Source organism: Entelurus aequoreus, linkage group LG15, assembly GCF_033978785.1.
Source record: "Entelurus aequoreus isolate RoL-2023_Sb linkage group LG15, RoL_Eaeq_v1.1, whole genome shotgun sequence".
Lineage (NCBI taxonomy): Eukaryota > Metazoa > Chordata > Actinopteri > Syngnathiformes > Syngnathidae > Entelurus > Entelurus aequoreus.
The window spans coordinates 18492965-18513596 of record NC_084745.1 but is presented as its reverse complement, the minus strand read 5'-3'; the positions used below and the strand labels follow the sequence as shown (position 1 = coordinate 18513596).

General features: G+C 38.2%; 4 protein-coding genes across 4 annotated transcripts in view; 3 read left to right on the top strand and 1 right to left on the bottom strand.

The window, feature by feature from the left end:
• LOC133629887 (threonine synthase-like 1) overlaps positions 1–14976 on the bottom strand; it is a 211311-nt gene extending 196335 nt beyond the window's left edge. Inside the window, 1 exon segment of the mRNA XM_062020959.1 lies at positions 14790–14976. The gene's annotated coding sequence lies outside the window, so the exon portion shown is untranslated.
• On the top strand, positions 1279–10884 carry apodb (apolipoprotein Db). Its single transcript, XM_062020961.1, has 5 exons — positions 1279–1403; positions 2074–2191; positions 2257–2378; positions 2450–2535; positions 10163–10884. Exons 2-5 carry the CDS (start codon positions 2078–2080, stop codon positions 10393–10395), a joined length of 555 nt encoding a protein of 184 aa, XP_061876945.1. The 5' UTR covers positions 1279–1403; positions 2074–2077; the 3' UTR covers positions 10396–10884.
• Positions 11155–15200, top strand: otos (otospiralin). The gene is made up of 4 exons (XM_062020962.1): positions 11155–11513; positions 11634–11698; positions 12387–12410; positions 14798–15200. The coding sequence occupies exons 1-4, from the start codon at positions 11344–11346 to the stop codon at positions 14983–14985; spliced, it is 447 nt and encodes a 148-aa protein (XP_061876946.1). The 5' UTR covers positions 11155–11343; the 3' UTR covers positions 14986–15200.
• An 852-nt stretch (positions 15201–16052) lies between these two features.
• cops9 (COP9 signalosome subunit 9) lies at positions 16053–19076 on the top strand. Its single transcript, XM_062021976.1, has 3 exons — positions 16053–16243; positions 16493–16565; positions 18910–19076. Exons 1-3 carry the CDS (start codon positions 16181–16183, stop codon positions 18945–18947), a joined length of 174 nt encoding a protein of 57 aa, XP_061877960.1. The 5' UTR covers positions 16053–16180; the 3' UTR covers positions 18948–19076.
• The last annotated feature ends 1556 nt before the right edge of the window (positions 19077–20632 follow it).

Sequence of the window (20632 nt, the reverse complement as noted above, 5' to 3'; positions counted from 1 at the left end):
CAGACTCTGAAGAAAAACTAAAGAACATCCTGAACACAGTAGTAGCCCACAGTGAAGCAAACGGACTGGCTTTAAACCTCAACAAAACCAAAAGCATGACAGTTTCCAAGAAACCACATCCACCTGCATGTAAACTCACATGCAACAACAAGAAAATAAAACAAGTGAATCCATTCAAATACCTCGGTGTCACAGTAACATCTGATGGGAGGTGTGAAAATGAGATAAAAGGATTGCCAAGTCAAAAGACAGCTTCAACAAAATGAGTCTTATATTTAAAAATAGAAACATCTCAATTGACACCAAACTAAGAGTCCTCAAAACGTATGTATGGTCTGTCCTACTTTACGGCTGTGAATGCTGAACTTTAAACAATCAACAACTGAGAAAATTAGAGGCAACTGAAATGTGGTTCTTCAGAAAAATACTCCGGATATCATGGACTGAAAAGAAAAGTAATGAAGAGGTATTGGCAAAGGCAAAAACAAGAAGATCTCTAATTGCAACGATTCGAAATAGGCAGCTGAAATTCCTCGGACATATCATTAGAAAAGACAGCTTAGAAAAACTGATGTTAACAGGAAAACTGTAGGAAAGAAAGCTCCAGGTCGACAACGAACAACATACATCAACAGCCTAAGACATTTTATCAGAAATATCAATAATATAGAACTCATACATAGAGCGTACGACAGAGAAGACTGGAGAGCCCTTATCACCGATGCCTGCAAACAGGCCTGATACCCCATGACGATGTTGCAAGCTACATTTTTCATACATGAAAGTCAATTTCTTGGATTGAAACCCAAATTTCCCAATTGGATTTATTGTTTTTATTATTTTAATGTATTAACAAAATCTTGAACATTTGTAAAAAAAAAAATAAAAAAAAATAAATAGAATAGAAAAACCCTTAAATTATTATTTTTGTTTATTTTATTTTTTTTAGATAAGCCCTTTTTTGATCTATTTGAATTGTCTTTTACTGCCCTTTACTTTTTTGTTTGGATGTGCATTTTATATATATATATTGTTTGTGCGTTCTTTAAAAAAACACCTTTATTTCTGGTTTTACAAATTCACGTGGACAGAAGTAACCAATGAGCGCTTAGCATACTGAGAAGGCGCTTGAGTAAATTAAATGCTCTGGCGTCCTCTAGTGGTATAACGTAAAATTATTTCCATTGTAAACTTCCTATACAAATCAGTTAACCGCCAGAGTGGAGGCGGGGCTTTTATGCTAATGAGCCTATTTGGCACCCAATCATCGTCAAGTTTGTGACGTCATGTCGTGAACATGCAGCCTGGCACTGTGAGTCTTTAATAACAAGATTTTGGACCTGATGGTTTTGGAAGGTTGGGACTGAAGCTGCCGTCTGTTAGCAATCACACCTGTGGAGAAGGTAAGTGCATGATAGGTAATGCATGTTATATGTTTAATTTTACATATATTACATGTTTTTCAACTTTATATAACAGGATTTGTGTTCAATATTGGGTTTTCTGTTTATGGTAGTATCTTTTTGACAAGTAATAGTAGAAAACTGTTCATCACAATGCATACATTTTTATTCTCATTGTTGCTTTTTATTTTTAATCTATTGTAATATTTTTCTATTTTGTTTCCATTTATACCCCCATTATTTACTTTTTACTTTTTAAATTCGATCTCAATTTTGTACACTGCTGCTGGAATTTTAATTTTCCTGAGGGAACTCTCCTGAAGGAATCAATAAAGTACTATCTATCTATCTACATTAATTGAGTAGTAAATCCAAATGCACATTATTGTATATAAAGAAACTCCCACTCACATGCCAGCTTGTTCAACCTGCAGAACGAGTTATTCCGCATGTGCAGAAATGATCTGACCATAGACAATGCGGGCCCTGGAATGTCTTACTTTTGGTTGCGTAAAACCTATGATGATATGATATTAGGAATCATTTTTATCAAGCGTATATGAAATGCTGTTTGGTGAGTTTTGATTGGGATGTTCTCTGAATGAGCTGAATGGTTTGAACAATTCGAGAGCGTGCTAAGCAGTGAGCAATGTAAACATGTTTTTGACAGAACCATGTGGGTCACCTGCTGCGTCCTAATGGCGTTGTTACCGCTCACCTCTGCCCAGACGTACCACTGGGGAGCCTGTCCTACGCCCAAAGTGCAGCCCAACTTTGACCTCAAGCAGGTAACAAGCATCAACATGGCGGGTAAAGAACGGCCTGTGAGACTTAAACAACCTTGTCGATGTAGTATCTAGGGAAGTGGTACGAGATCGCCAAGCTGCCCGCTAACTTCGAGAAAGGAAAGTGCATCGAGGCCAATTACGCCATGCGGCGAGACGGAACCATCCGGGTGTTCAACTCCCAGTTCTAGTGAGTTTTTTTTTAAAGGAGCTTTATAGCCATTTGATTTTATCGTTGTTGACATGCGTGTGTCTTCCTAGTAAAGACAAGGTGAGAACAGCAGAGGGGACCGCAGTGGTGTACGACCAGAGAGAACCAGCCAAAATAGGCGTCAGCTTCTCTTACTGTAAGTTCACGTCTGTCTTCTCACGAAATGTTGGACAAGCGAGCGTTCTTGTTCAGCTACAATTCGATTTGCGTGCGCCTCGTGAACCATGACGAGCGTCTTTTGTTGTGCGTTTTGTCTTGACAACCGGTTTGTTGTCTTGTCGTCGGTCTCAGTGGATGCCTTTGTCCTCCATAAGTGGCCGCCTCAACACTATAAGATCTGCTGATTCGTGGTCTGCGCAGTAAACAATGATTTCACTAGAAATTAGTGGGATTTTGTACGAAAAATACTGTAATTGTATCTAGGAGTGTCCCAATCCAATATTGGTCCGATATCGGCAAAAAAAAAAAAGTCTTGGATGTGTCTATGAATGTTCTCATTCATCCAGGTCATTGTCATCTCAGGGCATTCAATCAATCGCAACTGGAGTGTTGGGTTTGTCTTAGAAGACGTTTCGCCGCTCATCTGAGTAGGCTTCATCAGTTTGTGCTTATAGACTTAGATTGGTCATCTCTAGTCCAGCGGCTGGTGCCAAAACCCCAAATATTTACTCCAAAAACCAGAAGAATGTAGATCTGGGGCCGTACTTATCAAGCTTCTTAGAGTGCCATTTTACACTTAAGTCCTGAAAATTTGCGAAATTTAGTCCTACTCTCAAACTTAAGAATAAAAGCTTTTTATCAACGTTCTTAAGTCTAAGAATCACTCCTACTCTCCACGATATTTAAGAGACCTTCAGAGGTGTCTTAAGTGGTTAGGAGTTGCCAGCAGGGGATGGCACTGAGGCGAGAGACGTGCGCGAATGTTCATCTTTGTTTGATGACGAGCAGCTGATCAAACGGTATCGTTTAGACAGAGCAGGTATTATTTTTGTCACAGATTTAATAATTTTCCATTCCTTGTTGATTCTGCATGTGGCTGCTGTGGACTAGTATATATAGAGCCACCCACACCAGTTTCAAATTAGTTGCCTAATTAATGAATTGGAAAGAAAATGTTATGAGAGTAGCATATGTGTGTGGCACACACATACGCTAGGTTACAGCATGTGAGGTGAGTGATGTCAGTGAGTGTGTGGGCGAGAGAAGAGAGGGAGCGGTATTGTGAGTGCGAGCGGGGACTAGTTTGTTTTGTGTTGGATTGGCTGTGTGCAAGCAATCAATAAAGCAAGATTTGCAACTAATCGCCGGACTCATCATTCACTCTAAAGTCGTCCGCTGTGGAGACCCACTGCCGGGTAAAGTGAAGGGTGTTGCCCCGAGCATACATCCTGGAGAAGTGTCTCCCCTGCCTCTTTGTTACGGTCTGGGAGCAGGAAGCAGGAAAGGTGCAACAATAAAAGGAAACATTTATTTTTGATTCATTGCCAATATTGTTTGTTTGTTTTGTATTATTTTGTAGTTTATTGTCAAAATATACACTCCCATTGTCCACTTAAATATTTCTAAGATATTTCTTTATTCTTAGACAAGGGATTCCCTTCCGTGATTGGTCATTTCTATGGACACAGAAATGACGTCACCTAAAATTCCGTTTACGTCACATAGTAATGTCGTAATTCAGCTCTGAGTGTGACACTTAAGATTCAGTCCTACACTTCGCTGAAAGTGTGAGTAAGACGCTTGATAACTAACTTTTAAGTGCAGCTTTCAGCGAATAATTTATTTACTCTTAAGTCAACTCTTAGCAGACTTCTTAGGAGTAATTCTAAGAAGCTTGATAAGTACGGCCCTTGATCGATCTTAGTCTATGAGCACAAACTGATGAAACCTACTTGGATGAGTGGCAAAACTTCCAGTTGTAATTGTTAGAATGCCCTGAGAAGTTTTGGATGATATCGACTTGCATCTAAAATCTCTGAAACAAGCAGTCCTGCAATCCATTACATGTACAAAACTGGACAGCCAGTTAACATCTAAATGTCCTCCAATAAGCACACAAGGTTGATCTTTCTTCCATTTTTTAGTCAAGTCATTTACAAAAGGTAAACATGATAGGCTATAGGCTACTAGGAGCTATCAGCTATAGAACAGCTAAGCACACAATAGCATACAAGCTAGACATACATAATAATTGAAAAATAAACATATCAAATTGCAATAATCGGTTCCAGATATGATATTGGTTGTCATCCGATATAAAAAACAAAGTATTGGATTATATCAGCTTGTATACAAAATCCTCCATACAAATGCTCCGATACAATACATATCTAAATTGCATCCAATAAACACACAAGGTTGATCTTTCTTCCATTGTTTAGTCAAGTCATTTACAAAAGGTAAACATAATAAGCTACTAGAAGCTAGCAGCCACAATAGCACACAAGCTAGATTCTTTAATTGAACAATGCAGTCTAAAACAGCACATTTGTCAACATAAACAAGTATCAAATAATTACAGTTGCATATCACTAACATATACAAAGTCTCCAAGGCAGAATCGTATTAGAAAGTATCCAGTAACAAATTGACTGCATCATTGGCTTAACTTAATACATTGTTGTGACCACTAGGTGTTGCTATAAAACCAATTACCACTCTACCTCAATTTAAAAGACAGCATAAATCCATTGCAGTAAATAGGTTAGTGTTTTCATACTGACCATTGTTCTCTGTTTGGGTAATTTCACTAACTCAAACATTCTCTAACATTCCACACTACAAAATTTTTTTTTTTTTAAATGTATGATTCATGCTGATATCGTATCAGGACAAAATATTACAGATGTGGTAAGGGTGGTGGAAAATGAATTCATCCAAATTAAAAGATGGTTTGATGTAAATAGATTGTCTTTAAATACTGGTAAAGTAGGAAAAGTGTGGATGGCTCATATGTCAAAGGAGTTGAGATTGAAAGAACACAAGAGATCAAGATTTTGGTTGTTATAGATTAAAATTTGTCATGGAAATCACAAATGATACACAGGTTAAAACATCCAAAACTATTGCTATTTTACACAAAGTGAAGGCGTTGCTAAATCAAAAAGCAATGTATATTTTGTATGACTCACTGATTGTTCCATATCCAACATACTGCGTAGAAGTGTGGGGTGCTACCTGTAAAACATATTTAAAGGCCTACTGAAACCCACTACTACCGACCACGCAGTCTGATAGTTTATATATCAATGATGAAATCTTAACATTGCAACACATGCCAATACGGCCGGGTTAACTTATAAAGTGACATTTTAAATTTCCCGGGAAATATCCAGCTGAAACGTCGCGGTATGATGACGTATGCACGTGACGTAGTCAGTTAAACGGAAGTTATGGTACCCCGTAGAATCCTATACAAAAAGCTCTGTTTTCATTTCATAATTCCACAGTATTCTGGACATCTTTTGCAATTTGTTTAATGAACAATGAAGGCTGCAAAGAAGAAAGTTGTAGGTGGGATCGGTGTATTAGCAGCGGACTACAGCAACACAAACAGGAGGAATTTGTTGGAGAGCAGACGCGCTAGCCGGCGACCTCACCTTGACTTCCTACGTCTCCGGGCCGCCAAACGCATCGGGTGAAGTCCTTCATCCTTCCGTCGATCGATGGAACGCAGGTGAGCACGGGTGTTGATGAGCAGATGAAGGCTGGCTGGCGTAGGTGGAGAGGTAATGTTTTTAGCATAGCTCTGTGAGGTCCGGTTGCTAAGTAGGCTTCAATGGCGTCGTTAGCACAGCATTGTTAACCTTCGCCAGCCTGGAAAGCATTAACCGTGTATTTACATGTCCACGGTTTAATAGTATTGTTGATTTTCTATCTATCCTTCCAGTCAGGGGTTTATTTTTTTTGTTTCTATATGCAGTTAAAGCACGATGCTATCACGTTAGCTCGTAGCTAAAGCGTTTCGCCGATGTATTGTCGTGGAGATAAAAGGCACTGAATGTCCATTTCGCGTTCTCGACTCTCATTTTCAAGAGGATATAGTATCCGAGGTGGTTTAAAATACAAATCCGTGATCCACAATAGAAAAAGGAGAGAGTGTGGAATCCAATGACCCAGCTTGTACCTAAGTTACGGTCAGAGCGGAAAAAAAATATGTATTTCACTGCATTCTAGTCTGTCACTCTAACGTTCCTCGTCCACGAATCTTTCATCCTCGCTCAAATTAATGGGGTAATGGTCCGAATAGCTCTAGCTGCGTTGAAAACAATAGGAAAATATGAGGGAGTGAACAACTGACAACGTCACGCTACTTCCGGTAGGGGCAAGGTTTTTTTTTATCAGAGACCAAAAGTTGCGAACTTTATCGACGTTCTATACTAAATCCTTTCAGCAAAAATATGGCAATATCGCAAAATGATCAAGTATGACACATAGAATGGATCTGCTATTCCCGTTTAAATAAAAAAAATTCATTTCAGTAGGCTTTTAAATCCAATCTTCCTTTTGCAGAAGAGAGTCGTAAGTATGATTACTGGAAATGCATACAGGGAACCCACAAATCCAAACTGATTGAAATTTCATGAACTGTTAGAGGATAATATTCTAAAATTCATGTGCAAAGCACATGCAACATTCCTACCAAACAACATTCAAAACAGATTTGTAGAAAGAGAAAGTAATTATAATCTGAGAAGAACTGAGATCTTTAATAAAGTATATAATAGATGTTTTAGAACAGTGACAATGGAAAGAAGTATTTCAATCCGAGGTGTATAGCCCTTAATCACAAATGTCTCAAAGGGCTGCACAAGCCACAAGGACATCCTCATTAGTTTATGGAACAAGCGTGATGTGGAATAAAACAATTTAAATGTATTTCTATATCAAAAAAATGTGTAAATTATGATGATGAAAATACATGACTGAGTAAAATTGGTTTAACTGGTTTAATTATCTAAAAATGAAAATATGGCTTTGCAGTCGCCAACATTGAAAGTCAATTGTTATATTTGTGAAAATAGGGGGCAGATATACGTTTTTAACTTCTTTCTGCTCCTTTTCATTCATAAATTTACTTAACTGTTATGTTGATTGTTTTATTTTTTTTATTCCTTTAATTTTTTATGCATGGAATAAATAAATGAACTGAACTGAAGATTAATTTCGGTATCGACCACAACTCAATGCTCAAATGAGTGCAACATAACAGTATCCCACCAGGATTCTTTTGATTTTTAGTCTTCTGGCACAGATGTGTTGTGTGTGTGTGTGCAGAACACATGTCCAATTTTAATTTGGAACATGTTCAAATGTTTTATGTTTTAAAAGTGTTTTCTAAACATGTCGATGAAACCGCAACTCACCAACTTCCCCACTTGGTAGCGCACACATGCAACTAATAGTACCCACATTCACTTGTACAGAAGCAAAGATATACAGATATATATAAAAATATATATTTCTGTTTTTATCTTTTCTATTTTTCATTATTTAATATTGTATTTTTTTATATGTTTTGTTTTTGATTTTGTAGGGCTGTCAAAAATAAATCAACTCATGTGATTAATCACAAAAGAATATTGCATTAAATGATAAATGGTAAATGGGTTATACTTGTATAGCGCTTTTCTACCTTCAAGGTACTCAAAGCGCTTTGACAGTATTTCCACATTTACCCATTCACACACACATTCACACACTGATGGCGGGAGCTGCCATGCAAGGCGCTAACCAGCAGCCATCAGAGGCAAAGGGTGAAGTGTCTTGCCCAAGGACACAACGGACGTGACTCGGAAGGTAGAAGGTGGGAATCATTAATCATGTAAATACATGCAAATTTTTGACAAAATATATTTAAGTGTACATGCTTCTTTACATTAAACATGGATAGTTACCTGAAATTATGCAAGTGAGTAGTAACCTGTGATTAATCATGATTTATCCAATTAAAAAGAAAAAGAAAAAAAGATTAATCCGATTAAAAATATAATTCATTTGACAGCACACATATTTGTTTTGTTTATGAAAATATATTTTGGCTGTTTTTAATTCTAGAGCTAAAAGCTAACAACACTGATAAAAGTTATTATTATTGTTATCAGGTTATTATTCAAAAAATACATGATACCCTCACCTATTCATTTGCACCCCCGCATATTCAAGATTTTTTTTGGCATGACAGTTTAAGAAAAACCTCTCAACCAGCTATTGCAAGGAATTTAGGGATTTCACCATCTACGGTCCGTAAAATCATCAAAGGGTTCAGAGAATCTGGAGAAATCACTGCACGTAAGCAGCTAAGCCCGTGACCTTCGATCACTCAGGCTGTACTGCATCAACAAGCGACATCAGTGTGTAAAGGATATCACCACATGGGCTCAGGAACACTTCAGAAACCCACTGTCAGTAACTACAGTTGGTCGCTACATCTGTAAGTGCAAGTTAAAACTCTCCTATGCAAGGCGAAAACCGTTTATCAACAACACCCAGAAATGCCGTCGGCTTCACTGGGCCTGAGCTCATCTAAGATAGACTGATACAAAGTGGAAAAGTGTTCTGACGAGTCCACATTTCAAATTGTTGTTGGAAACTGTGGACGTCGTGTCCTCCGGACCAAAGAGGAAAAGAACCATTCAGATTGTTATAGGCGCAAAGTTGAAAAGCCAGCATCTGTGACGGTATGGGGGTGTATTAGTGCCCAAGACATGGGTAACTTACACATCTGTGAAGGCGCCATTAATGCTGAAAGGTACATACAGGTTTTGGAGCAACATATGTTGCCATCCAAGCAACGTTACCATGGACGCCCCTGCTTATTTCAGCAAGACAATGCCAAGCCACGTGTTACATCAACGTGGCTTCATAGTAAAAGAGTGCGGGTACTAGACTGGCCTGCCTGTAGTCCAGACCTGTCTCCCATTGAAAATGTGTGGCGCATTATGAAGCCTAAAATACCACAACGGAGACCCCCGGACTGTTGAACAACTTAAGCTGTACATCAAACAAGAATTGGAAATAATTACAACTGAGAAGCTTAAAAAATGTGTCTCCTCAGTTCCCAAACATTTACTGAGTGTTGTTAAAAGGAAAGGCCATGTAACACAGTGGTGAACATGCCCTTTCCCAACTACGTTGGCACGTGTTACAGCCATTAAATTCTAAGTTAATTATTATTTGCAAAAAAAAATAAAGTTTATGAGTTTGAACATCAAGTATCTTGTCTTTGTAGTGCATTCAATTGAATATGGGTTGAAAAGGATTTGCAAATCATTGTATTCCGTTTATATTTACATCTAACACAATTTCCCAACTCATATGGAAACGGGGTTTGTACCTTGGTACTTGACACATGCTAACTTGTTTAGCTAATTTAGCAGCTGTACACCACAGAGTCTTATAACTTGGTACTTGACACATGCTAACTGTTAGCATGCTAGAGTTAGAATGAAACAGGAAGATGCTTTGATAAGACGTGATGTTGTGTAACTGCACATTTTGTAAGTACAAAACTTTACTGTCATTGTTTCCAAATTTGTCAAATTGAAATTAAATTGACTTTATAATTGCCAGAGTCATATGACGGGTTTACAGTATCAAAAACTGTCCCGGAGTGTCTTGGAACACATTTGCATGAATCTACTGTGACAAATGTTCTTTGAATAAGACAATAAATTGGTGATAAATGTCATAACAATACAATTTGTTAGCATGACTATTAGCATATTAATGTTTTTTCCATCCATGCAACCTTTTGCCCCCAGTCACTCCCTACAGTCCATACTGGATCTTGACCACCGACTACACCAGCCTGGCCGTAGTCTACTCGTGCACGGACATCCTGCGACTGTTCCGCGTGGAGTACGCCTGGATCCTGGGACGCTCGCGCTTCCTTCCGCCAGACACGGTGAACTATGCCCAGGATATTCTGATGGGCGAGGGCGTGAACCTGTATAAAATGTCCTCCACCGACCAGACGGGCTGCAAAGACGACTAGATGGGAATGGTCCACCATGCTAACTATAGAATGACCTCATTACCTAATTTTGCCAACTGACTGATTGTTTGTTTTGGGTACATATTTATCTAACCAACAGCATGTACTTCAATCTTCAAATTGTGAGGTTTATTTTCGTTTTTATTTAAAATTAAACAAAAAAAACATGTCTTAGTGATCAGATTGGATCAATTCATGAAAAATATATGTATTTTTTCTATGTTTTTTCATGTAAGCTGCTCTGCTCTATTGGTATATATGCAACATTTTGTACCTGATATCACTTATTGAAATAAATATCCTTGTGATTGCGGTAAAAACATGTTAGCGGTCCTGTATTTACATAAAAGATTTGTATATTAGTTGAAACATTATTTATGTACAGTACAGGCCAAAAGTTTGGACACACCTTCTCCTCATTCAATGTGTTTTCTTTATTTTCATGACTATAGATTGTCATTGAAGGCATCAAAACTATGAATGAACACATGTGGAGTTATGTACTTAACAAAAAAAGGTGAAATAACTGAAAACATATCTTGTATTCTAGTTTCTTCAAAATAGCCACCCTTTGCTCTGATTACTGCTTTGCACACTCTTGGCATTCTCTCAATGTGCTTCAAGCACACCTGTGAAGCGAAAACCATTTCAGGTGACTAGCCTCTTGAAGCTCTTCCAGAGAATGCCAAGAGTGTGCGAAAAAGTAATCAGGACAAAGGGTGGCTATTTTGAAGAAACTAAAATATAAAACATGTTTTCAGTTATTTCACCTTTTTTTGTTAAGTAAATAACTCCACATGTGTAAATAGTCATGAAAATAAAGAGAACGCATTCAATGAGAAGGTGTGTCCAAACTGTTGGCCTGTACTATATATTTCACTCAATTTTAGGGATTTTTTTTTTGGTAAGGATTGTTAAAAATAATACTGACCGTCTCTATTTTTGTTCATGGATTTTTTTGTGTTAGATTTTATTCGCTGGTGCAGGTTTACCACAGATGGTACACCCAATGAAATTGTATTTTGTGTGTGTGTGCGAGTGTGTACGTGTGTGTTCCTATGCTCAGTCCTCACTCCTGCAGACCACCACCAACCAGCAGCAGCATCTAGAACTAACTGGTAAATTTGCAACATTTTTTACCTGTTTGAGTACAATTTTAGCTGCTTTCATGTATTTTAATGTTAAACCAAATTTATATTTTTCTTTTAAAAAATGTTTTGTTTTTTTTTGTTTAAAAGGAGAAAGATGAAGAGCCTGCTTTGCCTCAGCGTTCTACTTTGTGTCTGTGTCCTCCATATTAGCGGTGAGTGTCATCATTTTTGCCTGGTGATAGTTTTGTTTGTTTTGAAGCAGAAAAGTTGAATTGTTTTATAGCAAACGGATGAATAAAAATAAATGTTATGTGTCCTTGGGCAAGACACTTCACCCTTTGCCTCTGATGGCTGCTGGTTAGCGCCTTGCATGGCAGCTCCCGCCATCAGTGTGTGAATGTGTGTGTGAATGGGTAAATGTGGAAATACTGTCAAAGCGCTTTGAGTACCTTGAAGGTAGAAAAGCGCTATACAAGTATAACCCATTTATCATTATTTATAACTGGACGTGACAGTGATGAATATATGAGGTCTGTGTGTGTGTGCGCGTGTGTGTGTGTGTTTGTGTGTGTGTGTGTGTGTGTGTGTGTGTGTGTGTGTGTGTGTGTGTGTGTGTGTGTGTGTGTGTGTGTGTGTGTGTGTGTGTGTGTGTGTGTGTGTGTGTGTGTGTGTGTGTGTGTGTGTGTGTGTGTGTGTGTGTGTGTGTGTGTGTGTGTACAAAGCGCACAAAGACACTACTGTCTGTGCGGTGTGTGCTATCCTGTCACTGTGATATTATTTGGAGAAGCTCGCAGGTAGCCTGAAGCCAGTATGAGCTCAATCCCCTCTTTGTGTGTTGGGGAATACTTGGAATACATGCTAAATATTTGTTTTTTCCCCCCTCTTTTTCACTCTCCACAGATGCCAGAGTCATCCCAGAAGGAGGTAAAGATATTTAGAAACCATATTTAGGGGGAAATACACAATTCAGTGAAAAGGTCAGCCCCGCTTATGTCGCACAACTCATCAAGTCCTAATCTATTGCGTTTAATTATTATTACGAAGAAGACTTACATGGTCGCCCGTTTTTGTCAACATAAAATTTGAGACCCAAAAGGATCATTTATCTGACAGTTCCATATTTTAGTCCCTCCAGGATTTGAAGAGATTTTTAGTGATTGTTGTGGCTTGAAATGCCTGAATTCATGGCGGGTTTTTCAAAAAAAAAAAAAAAGAGCATTATTTTGAGGCTCTTTTTCCTTATAAAATGTAATCAACTTGTGATTTTAGGAATTTGCTATCAATGGTTCCGCAAATGCGTGATTTTAAAAAATGGTTTAAGTGTTCTTTGTAGAGATGTCCAATAATATGGGCCTGCCGATATTATCGACCGATAAATGCTTTAAAATGTAATATCGGAAAATGTCAGTATGGTTTTTCTTTATTATCGGTATCGTTTTTTTTTTGTTTTTTTTAATTAAATCAACATAAAAAACACAAGATACACTTACAATTACTACACCAAGCCAAAAAACCTCCCTCCCCCATTTACACTAATTCAAACTCATTCACACAAAAGGGTTGTTTCTTTCTGTTATTGGTTCCTACTTCCTACATTATATATTAATATATAACAATACAGTCTGCAAGGGATACAGTCCGTAAGCACACATGATTGTGCGTGCTGCTGGTCCACTAATAGTACTAACCTTTAACAGTTAATTTTACTCATTTTCATTAATTACTAGTTTCTATGTAACTGTTTTTATATTGTTTTACTTTCTTTTTTATTCAAGAAAATGTTTTTAATTTATTTATCCTATTTTATTTTATTAATTTTTAAAAAAAGGACATTATCTTCACCATACCTGGTTGTCCAAATTAGGCATAATAATGTGTTAATTCCACGACAGTATATATCGGTATCGGTTGATATCGATATCGGTAATTAAGAGTTGGACAATATCGGATATCGGCAAAAAGCCATTATCGGACATCCCTAGTTCCTTGTAACCTTAATCTAAAAAAAATCCCAACTTGTATTGATGTTTTACTCATTTTATATGACACAAACTTAAAAGTAGACACTAAATGGCAGTTAAGTACATACATAGAGCTCATTGTCAAACTCATATACTGTTTTAGTTCATTATAACTAATTATAGTTACAGGTAAAAACACCACCGAAGGCTTCCTTCCGTCCGCTGTCTGCTCTGTAGTTTACAAGTTGCAGACATTTTCCATGTATGTTTTACGCTCAAAAAGTGTTTTTTTCATTCTTAAACATTCATTTATGTTCCAAAACATTCACCCCCGCATGCTAAGAGCATTTGTAAAATGTTGATTGCCACCTATAACTGTTTTTTTATGAGAGACGATGAAAGATTATCATCACACTTCAACATCTCTGTCATGTAAATGTTTTTTTTTTTTGCTAGGTCAGCATTGCTAATGAAAATATGTTCTTACTTGACTTACCCTGTTTAAATAAAGAATAAGAAAATACATGAATGCATGTAAACTAGAACGTGAGGACGCTGGTGTGTTGTTAAATGTTTAAAAATATTATTACCCGGAAAGCTTAGTGCTGTTCAGTATACTGGAACTGGAAGTGGGTCTGAGCTCCGCAGGATGATGACAATTGTGTTGTTTTGAGCAATAAAGAGTTAATGTATTGTTACTCGTTCCTGTTTCGTCCACACAAGAAACAAACATAAGTTTTGACTACACAGTTGACTTAAAAAGTTGCAAAGCAGTGCATAATTGCTATCCCATTTACAAACATGTGTTGTAAAATTGTTAACTTCACCGTTTTTGCTAAGCAGCGTGCCACAACGTAACTCCTGTCTACTTACTCAGTATTTAAATGTTCACACAGTAACTTCCTGTTTAGTGCAAAATAAGCTTCAAATAAAAGCATGACGATATTAACATGGTGTAAAATACTGTTGACTTTGTCATTATTGCTAAGCGGCATGCCACAACATAACTTATGTCTACTTACACAACATTAAAAATGTGCACACACTTCCTGTTTAATGCAAAATTAGCTTCAAATAAAAGCATGACAATATTAACCCGGTCTAAAATCTTGTAATGTCAGCGGAATGACTGTGCACAAATATGAAGACTCCTTTATTATTGCACAGTCTCCTTGTGTCTCTGGTAAAAGTCACAAGTAAATGTGCAAGCAATGGCTCCCCGCTTGTGTTGACAACCCCTTATGTCCACTCGTGTCCGAGGGACGTCGACATAAGCGGGTTCCACTGTAATACTATTTTGAACCAATGTAATTAGAGAGGGACTTACTAACGATCATCATACCTTCTCAGTGCCGTATGACGAACCACCCGCCGTCCCCTACTGGCCGTATTCCACCTCGGACTTCTGGAACTACGTTGAGTACTTCAAATCCATCGGGGCCTACAACCACATCAACGAGATGGCCCGGGCCTTCTTCGCCCACCAGCACCTGGGAAACACGCTGGGCTATGAGAGCAACATGGGGCATGAGCACTGAGAAAAAAGAGAAATACAACAAGATAAAGGAAATCAAGGGAGTTCTGGATTTGTACAAATAACCAGCAAATATAAGAAAAGAAAATACTGGAAGTTTTAAGAAAGGGGAATTCCTATTTTATTATAGCATGACCATACTTGTATAGAAAGTTAGATTAAGCTAGTAGCATTTTTTTTAACATTGTAACATGCAATTAACATTTAATAAAGCCAAGATTTATCAACTAAATTTACTTTGTTTTATATTTGAGTTTGAGTTTATTTTGAACATGCATGCATGCAACATGATACATCACAATTTCCAGTTTCTCTATTCAACATGTTCGAAAAGGAGAAGAAGAAGCAGAGCTTATTTAATCCTACCCCTTTTCCTTTACATCGCAGTTGCTAAAACTTTTGTTCAGTTAAAGTTAAAGTACCAATGATTGTCACACACACACTAGGTGTGGTGAAATTACCCTCTGCATTCGACCCATCACCTTGTTCACCCCCTGGGAGGTGAGGGGAGCAGTGAGCAGCAGCGGTGGCCATGCCCGGGAGTCATTTTGGTGATTTAACCCCCAATTCCAACCCTTGATGCTGAGTGCCAAGCAGGGAGGTATCGGGTCCCATTTTTATAGTCTTTGGTATGACTCGGTCGGGGTTTGAACTCGCGTCCTACCGATCTCAGGGCGGACACTCTAACTCTAACCACAAGGCCACTGAGCCGGTTGCTGTTCTCAATTTATTCACAATATACTCCATAAGTAATAACAATAAAAATAAATAAATATATTAATAATAATTGGTAAAGTAAGTTATATTACATATGGTGAAATGAGTAAGATTATCTAGAAAATGAATGGATGGATCAAATAAATTCAGAATGTTTATCATGGTTCTTCCTCTTTGTACTCTGTAAACACTTTATTTAAAAGAAGAGAGAGAAAAAAAAGAAACATCTACAGATACGTCGTTTATGAGTTGCAAAACCCAAAACAACCACAAACCTACTATGTGTGTTTTGTGAAATCATGGCAGAGTACAAATACATCAAATAGGAACCTTCGAGAACAAGTTTCCGCGTTGGAGCCCGGGCACATTTTGGCGTTGCACTGGTTTTGTTTTCTTCACAGTGGCTAGTCAAAGCTAATAAACGTCAGCGTCACAGGGATATATTTAATAAAGCGACTAATAGAAGTTTGAGAGAAGTCAGAATGAAACCTGCCGTGGACGAAATGTTTCCGGAAGGAGCTGGACCGTACGTGGATCTAGACGAGGTTTGGTGGCCAATTTTAACATTAACAGCGCCACAGCTAACTAGCTTGCTCGCTAGCTAGGATACAATATGATCTTTGTGAAATCCCCTTTTTATTTTTTTAAGGATTTTAACGTGTTGTTGGCATCTTTATGCTACATATAGACAATTTACTCGAGTTAAATCGCTGTATTTGTTCGATTTAGTCAGGCATATTGACGAAGATGACGTGTTTCATTACATACCCTGTTGCACTGGCGTGTGTCTGCAGGCAGGGGGCAGCAGCGGCCTTTTAATGGACCTGGCAGCCAATGAAAAGGCAGTTCACTTGGACTTCTTCAATGGTAAACAACCATCTATCTATCCATTTTCTACCGCTTGTTCTTTTTGGGGTCGCGGGAGCCTATCTCAGCTGCACTCAGGCGGAAGGCGGGGTACACCCTGGACAAGTCGCCACCTCATTGCAGGGCCAACACAGATAGACAGACAACATTCACACTCACATTTACACACTAGGGACCATTTAGTGTTGCCAATCAACCTATCCCCAGGTGCATGTCCTTGGAGGTGGGAGGAAGCCGGAGTACCCGGAGGGAACTGTCACACCAATTTTCTTCCCATTACAAAAACCTTCCTATCCCCCATTTACTTCCGGGGTCCTTGTTGGCGTGACACAACCCACGCAGTCACGGGGAGAACATGCAAACTCCACACAGAAACATACAAACCCCTTATTCGGTGAATCGAAAATACTGAAATTCCACGACATAGTGAATTTGCAAACAGCTAAATGTATACACAAAGCAAACTATAATCTGCTACCCAAGAATATACAACAATTCTTCTCAACAAAAGAGGAGAAATATAGCCTTAGAGAAAAATGTAATTTAAAACATTTGTACACACGTACAACACTGAAGACCTTCAGTATAACAGTAAGTGGAATTCAATTATGGAATGGATTAAGCAAATTTCAACAATTTCTTAATATGATCCACTTCAAGAAACTCTTCAAACTTAAAATGTTTACAAAGTACAAAGAAGAAGAACCATGATAAACATTCTGAATTCATTTCATCCATCCATTCATTTCCTAGATAATCTTACTTCTCTCACCATGGCCTAGTGGTTAGAGTGTCCGCCCTGAGATCGGTAGGTTGGAGTTCAAATCCCAGCCGAGTCATACCAAAGACTATAAAAATGGGACCCATAACCTCCCTGCTTGGCACTCAGCAACAAAGGGTTGGAGTTGGGGGTTAAATCACCAAAATGATTCCCTGGGCGCGGCGCTGCTGCTGCCCACTGCTCCCCAAGGGGATGGGACAAATGCAGAGGACAAATTTCACCACATCTAGTGTGTGTGTGACAATCATTGGTACTTTAATCTTAAATATGAAATATAACTTACTTCACTAATTATTATTATGTATGCGGGCTCTGTACCGAAGATGTCGTTGTGGCTTGTACAGCCCTTTGAGACACTTGTGATTTAGGGCTATATAAATAAACATTGATTGATTGATTATTTATTTATTTTTATTGTTATTACTTATGGAGTATATTGTGCATAAATTGAGAACAGGAAGTGAACAAAAGTTTTAGCAACTGCTATGTAAAGGAAAAGGGGTAGGATTAAATAAGCTCTGTTTCTTCCTACTCCTTTTCGAACATGTTGAATAGAGAAACTGGAAATTTTGACGCATCATGTTGTATGCATGCATGTTCGATATAAACTCAAACTCCTCCTTTTAAGACATTTAAGAGAAAATAAACATTTTATAAATAAACTAGTATGTTTGTCTTCGAAATTTCCCCCAAAATAGAATTGCAACACATTAACGTTTCAATATTGTTTACATCTGTTACATCATCCTGTTGCTCTTCCTATTAATTGTGGCTTTATGTGCGGCACACTCACAAGACATTAAAACGAGGGGAAAAACAGCCCATCTACTTTCTTACATGCTGCGTTGCCCCGCTGGCTAAACAATTTGGGCCCAGCAAAACATGACCTGAGTGAAAAGAGCAGATTGTTAAAATGAAATGAGAAGGACGTTAAAGATGGTTTATGGCGGAAACTCAGCACGACACCTTGCCAGTCAGCTGCTTTGAACACAAAAAAACACAATCAAGCACACATCGGGCTTGTTAACGCTGCTCTTGCAGATGTTAAGTGGCGACAAGCTCAGGGGTTGGGAAGGTCACACTTGTTCTCCAATAACAAATGCCATACATCTTTCAATTCAAAATTTCCATTTGCAGCATTTTTCTTTTGCATTTGGTATTGATGCTGTAGTATTTTTTGATTTGCTACATTTTGTGGTTTTTGTGTGTTTTTGGTTTAAGATCATTACTGTGTTTGGACGTTGACGCACCGTAGCATCCTCTTCATCATATCAAATACCTTTTAGAGGATAAACTCTCTCACCTTTTATTGGAAGAATGTCGGTTTTACATTTTCTGTCAAAGTGAGACATCTGCAACAAAGCAAGAAGCCTCGCCTGACCTTCTCGCTGTGGGTTTGTTTACCTAGTCTGCTTTTAATGACAAAATTTAATTATTATTCAACCTGATTTTGTGTCCTTAAAGCTCCCTCATTACAGAAACCGACTGAAGCTAATGAATAAATGAAATAAAGTTTCAGTGCAATTGGACATAATTTGGCTAATTTTCTGTGTCCACTTCCAGACTTTGAGGATCTTTTCGACGACGACGACCTGCAGTGACCCTCCACCGTCCACACACACGCACACCTGCATGCGTCTGTGTATAATGTACATATTATGAAACATGTCACTCGAAAATAAAGCTTTATTTTAACGCAAAAATAAGCAGCATGGAACCAGGTGTTTGTCTCGCAAAGTCTGTAGATCGCCCACATTCCAGCTTTGGAGAAAATTATGAGTATGCTTTTGGCGTCGTGGATTGCAGGTTTGCGGACGCTGTGAAAACACCTGTTAGGAAACGTAATTACACACGTAAAACGGGGCACTAAACGCTCGACGTAGGCGCCGCAACAGGAAGGATGATGCAGAAGAAATGTTTCACGGTTAAATGGATTTTACATTGCTTCTATTAGAACAAGAGTGTCCAAACCTTTTCCACCTAGGGCTGCACACTGAAAAGCATCAAAGCATGTGGGGGCCATTTTTATTGTTTTCATTATCAAAACATATATATATATATATATATATATATATATATATATATATATATATATATATATATATATATATATATATATATACAAATATATATATATATATATATATACAAATATATATATATATAAATATACACACACACATATACATATACATATAGTTGAGGTTTCTGTGGTTTGTCCGTTATGCAGTGCTCAATACCGGGGTAGAGCGGAATATACGTTAGGTCAGGAAAAAACACAGAGGCTATATCATCCCTACAAGCCTGTTTCGCAGGTTTCCCTGCTCTTCAGGGGACATGCTGGGGTTGTTCATACAAACCCCGTTTCCATATGAGTTGGGAAATTGTGTTAGATGTAAATATAAACGGAATACAATGATTTGCAAATCATTTTCAACCCATATTCAGTTGAATATGCTACAAAGACAACATATTTGATGTTCAAACTGATAAACATTTTTTTGTTTTGCAAATAATCATTAACTTTAGAATTTGATGCCAGCAACACGTGACAAAGAAGTTGGGAAAGGTGGCAATAAATACTGATAAAGTTGAGGAATGCTCATCAAACACTTATTTGGAACATCCCACAGGTGAACAGGCAAATTGGGAACAGGTGGGTGCCATGATTGGGTATAAAAGTAGATTCCATGAAATGCTCAGTCATTCACAAACAAGGATGGGGCGAGGGTCACCACTTTGTCAACAAATGCGTGAGCAAATTGTTGAACAGTTTAAGAAAAACCTTTCTCAACCAGCTATTGCAAGGAATTTGGGGATTTCACCATCTACGGTCCGTAATATCATCAAAGGGTTCAGAGAATCTGGAGAAATCACTGCACGTAAGCAGCTAAGCCCGTGACGTTCGATCCCTCTGGCTGTGCTGCATCAACAAGCGACATCAGTGTGTGAAGGATATCACCACATGGGCTCAGGAACACTTCAGAAACCCACTGTCAATAACTACAGTTGGTAGCTGCATCTGTAAGTGCAAGTTAAAACTCTCCTATGCAAAGTGAAAACCGTTTATCAACAACACCCAGAAACGCCGTCGATTTCGCTGGGCCTGAGCTCATCTAAGATGGACTGATACAAAGTGGAAAAGTGTTCTGTGGTCTGACGAGTCCACATTTCAAATTGTTTTTGGAAACTGTGGACGTCGTGTCCTCCGGACCAAAGAGGAAAGGAACCATCCGGATTGTTATAGGCGCAAAGTTGAAAAGCCAGCATCTGTGATGGTATGGGG

Bases quoted from the DNA above. Each gene is read 5' to 3' on its own strand.
- cops9 (XM_062021976.1), top strand. From the start codon at position 16,181: ATGAAACCTGCCGTGGACGAAATGTTTCCGGAAGGAGCTGGACCGTAC. The intron at 16,244-16,492 runs GTTTGGTGGCCA...GTGTGTCTGCAG, and splicing joins CGTACGTGGATCTAGACGAG to GCAGGGGGCAGCAGCGGCCT. The intron at 16,566-18,909 runs GTAAACAACCAT...GTCCACTTCCAG, and splicing joins TCACTTGGACTTCTTCAATG to ACTTTGAGGATCTTTTCGAC.
- otos (XM_062020962.1), top strand. From the start codon at position 11,344: ATGGATTTTTTTGTGTTAGATTTTATTCGCTGGTGCAGGTTTACCACA. The intron at 11,514-11,633 runs GTAAATTTGCAA...TTTGTTTAAAAG, and splicing joins GCAGCATCTAGAACTAACTG to GAGAAAGATGAAGAGCCTGC. The intron at 11,699-12,386 runs GTGAGTGTCATC...CACTCTCCACAG, and splicing joins CTGTGTCCTCCATATTAGCG to ATGCCAGAGTCATCCCAGAA.
- apodb (XM_062020961.1), top strand. From the start codon at position 2,078: ATGTGGGTCACCTGCTGCGTCCTAATGGCGTTGTTACCGCTCACCTCT. The intron at 2,192-2,256 runs GTAACAAGCATC...TTGTCGATGTAG, and splicing joins CCAACTTTGACCTCAAGCAG to TATCTAGGGAAGTGGTACGA. The intron at 2,536-10,162 runs GTAAGTTCACGT...TTTTGCCCCCAG, and splicing joins AGGCGTCAGCTTCTCTTACT to TCACTCCCTACAGTCCATAC.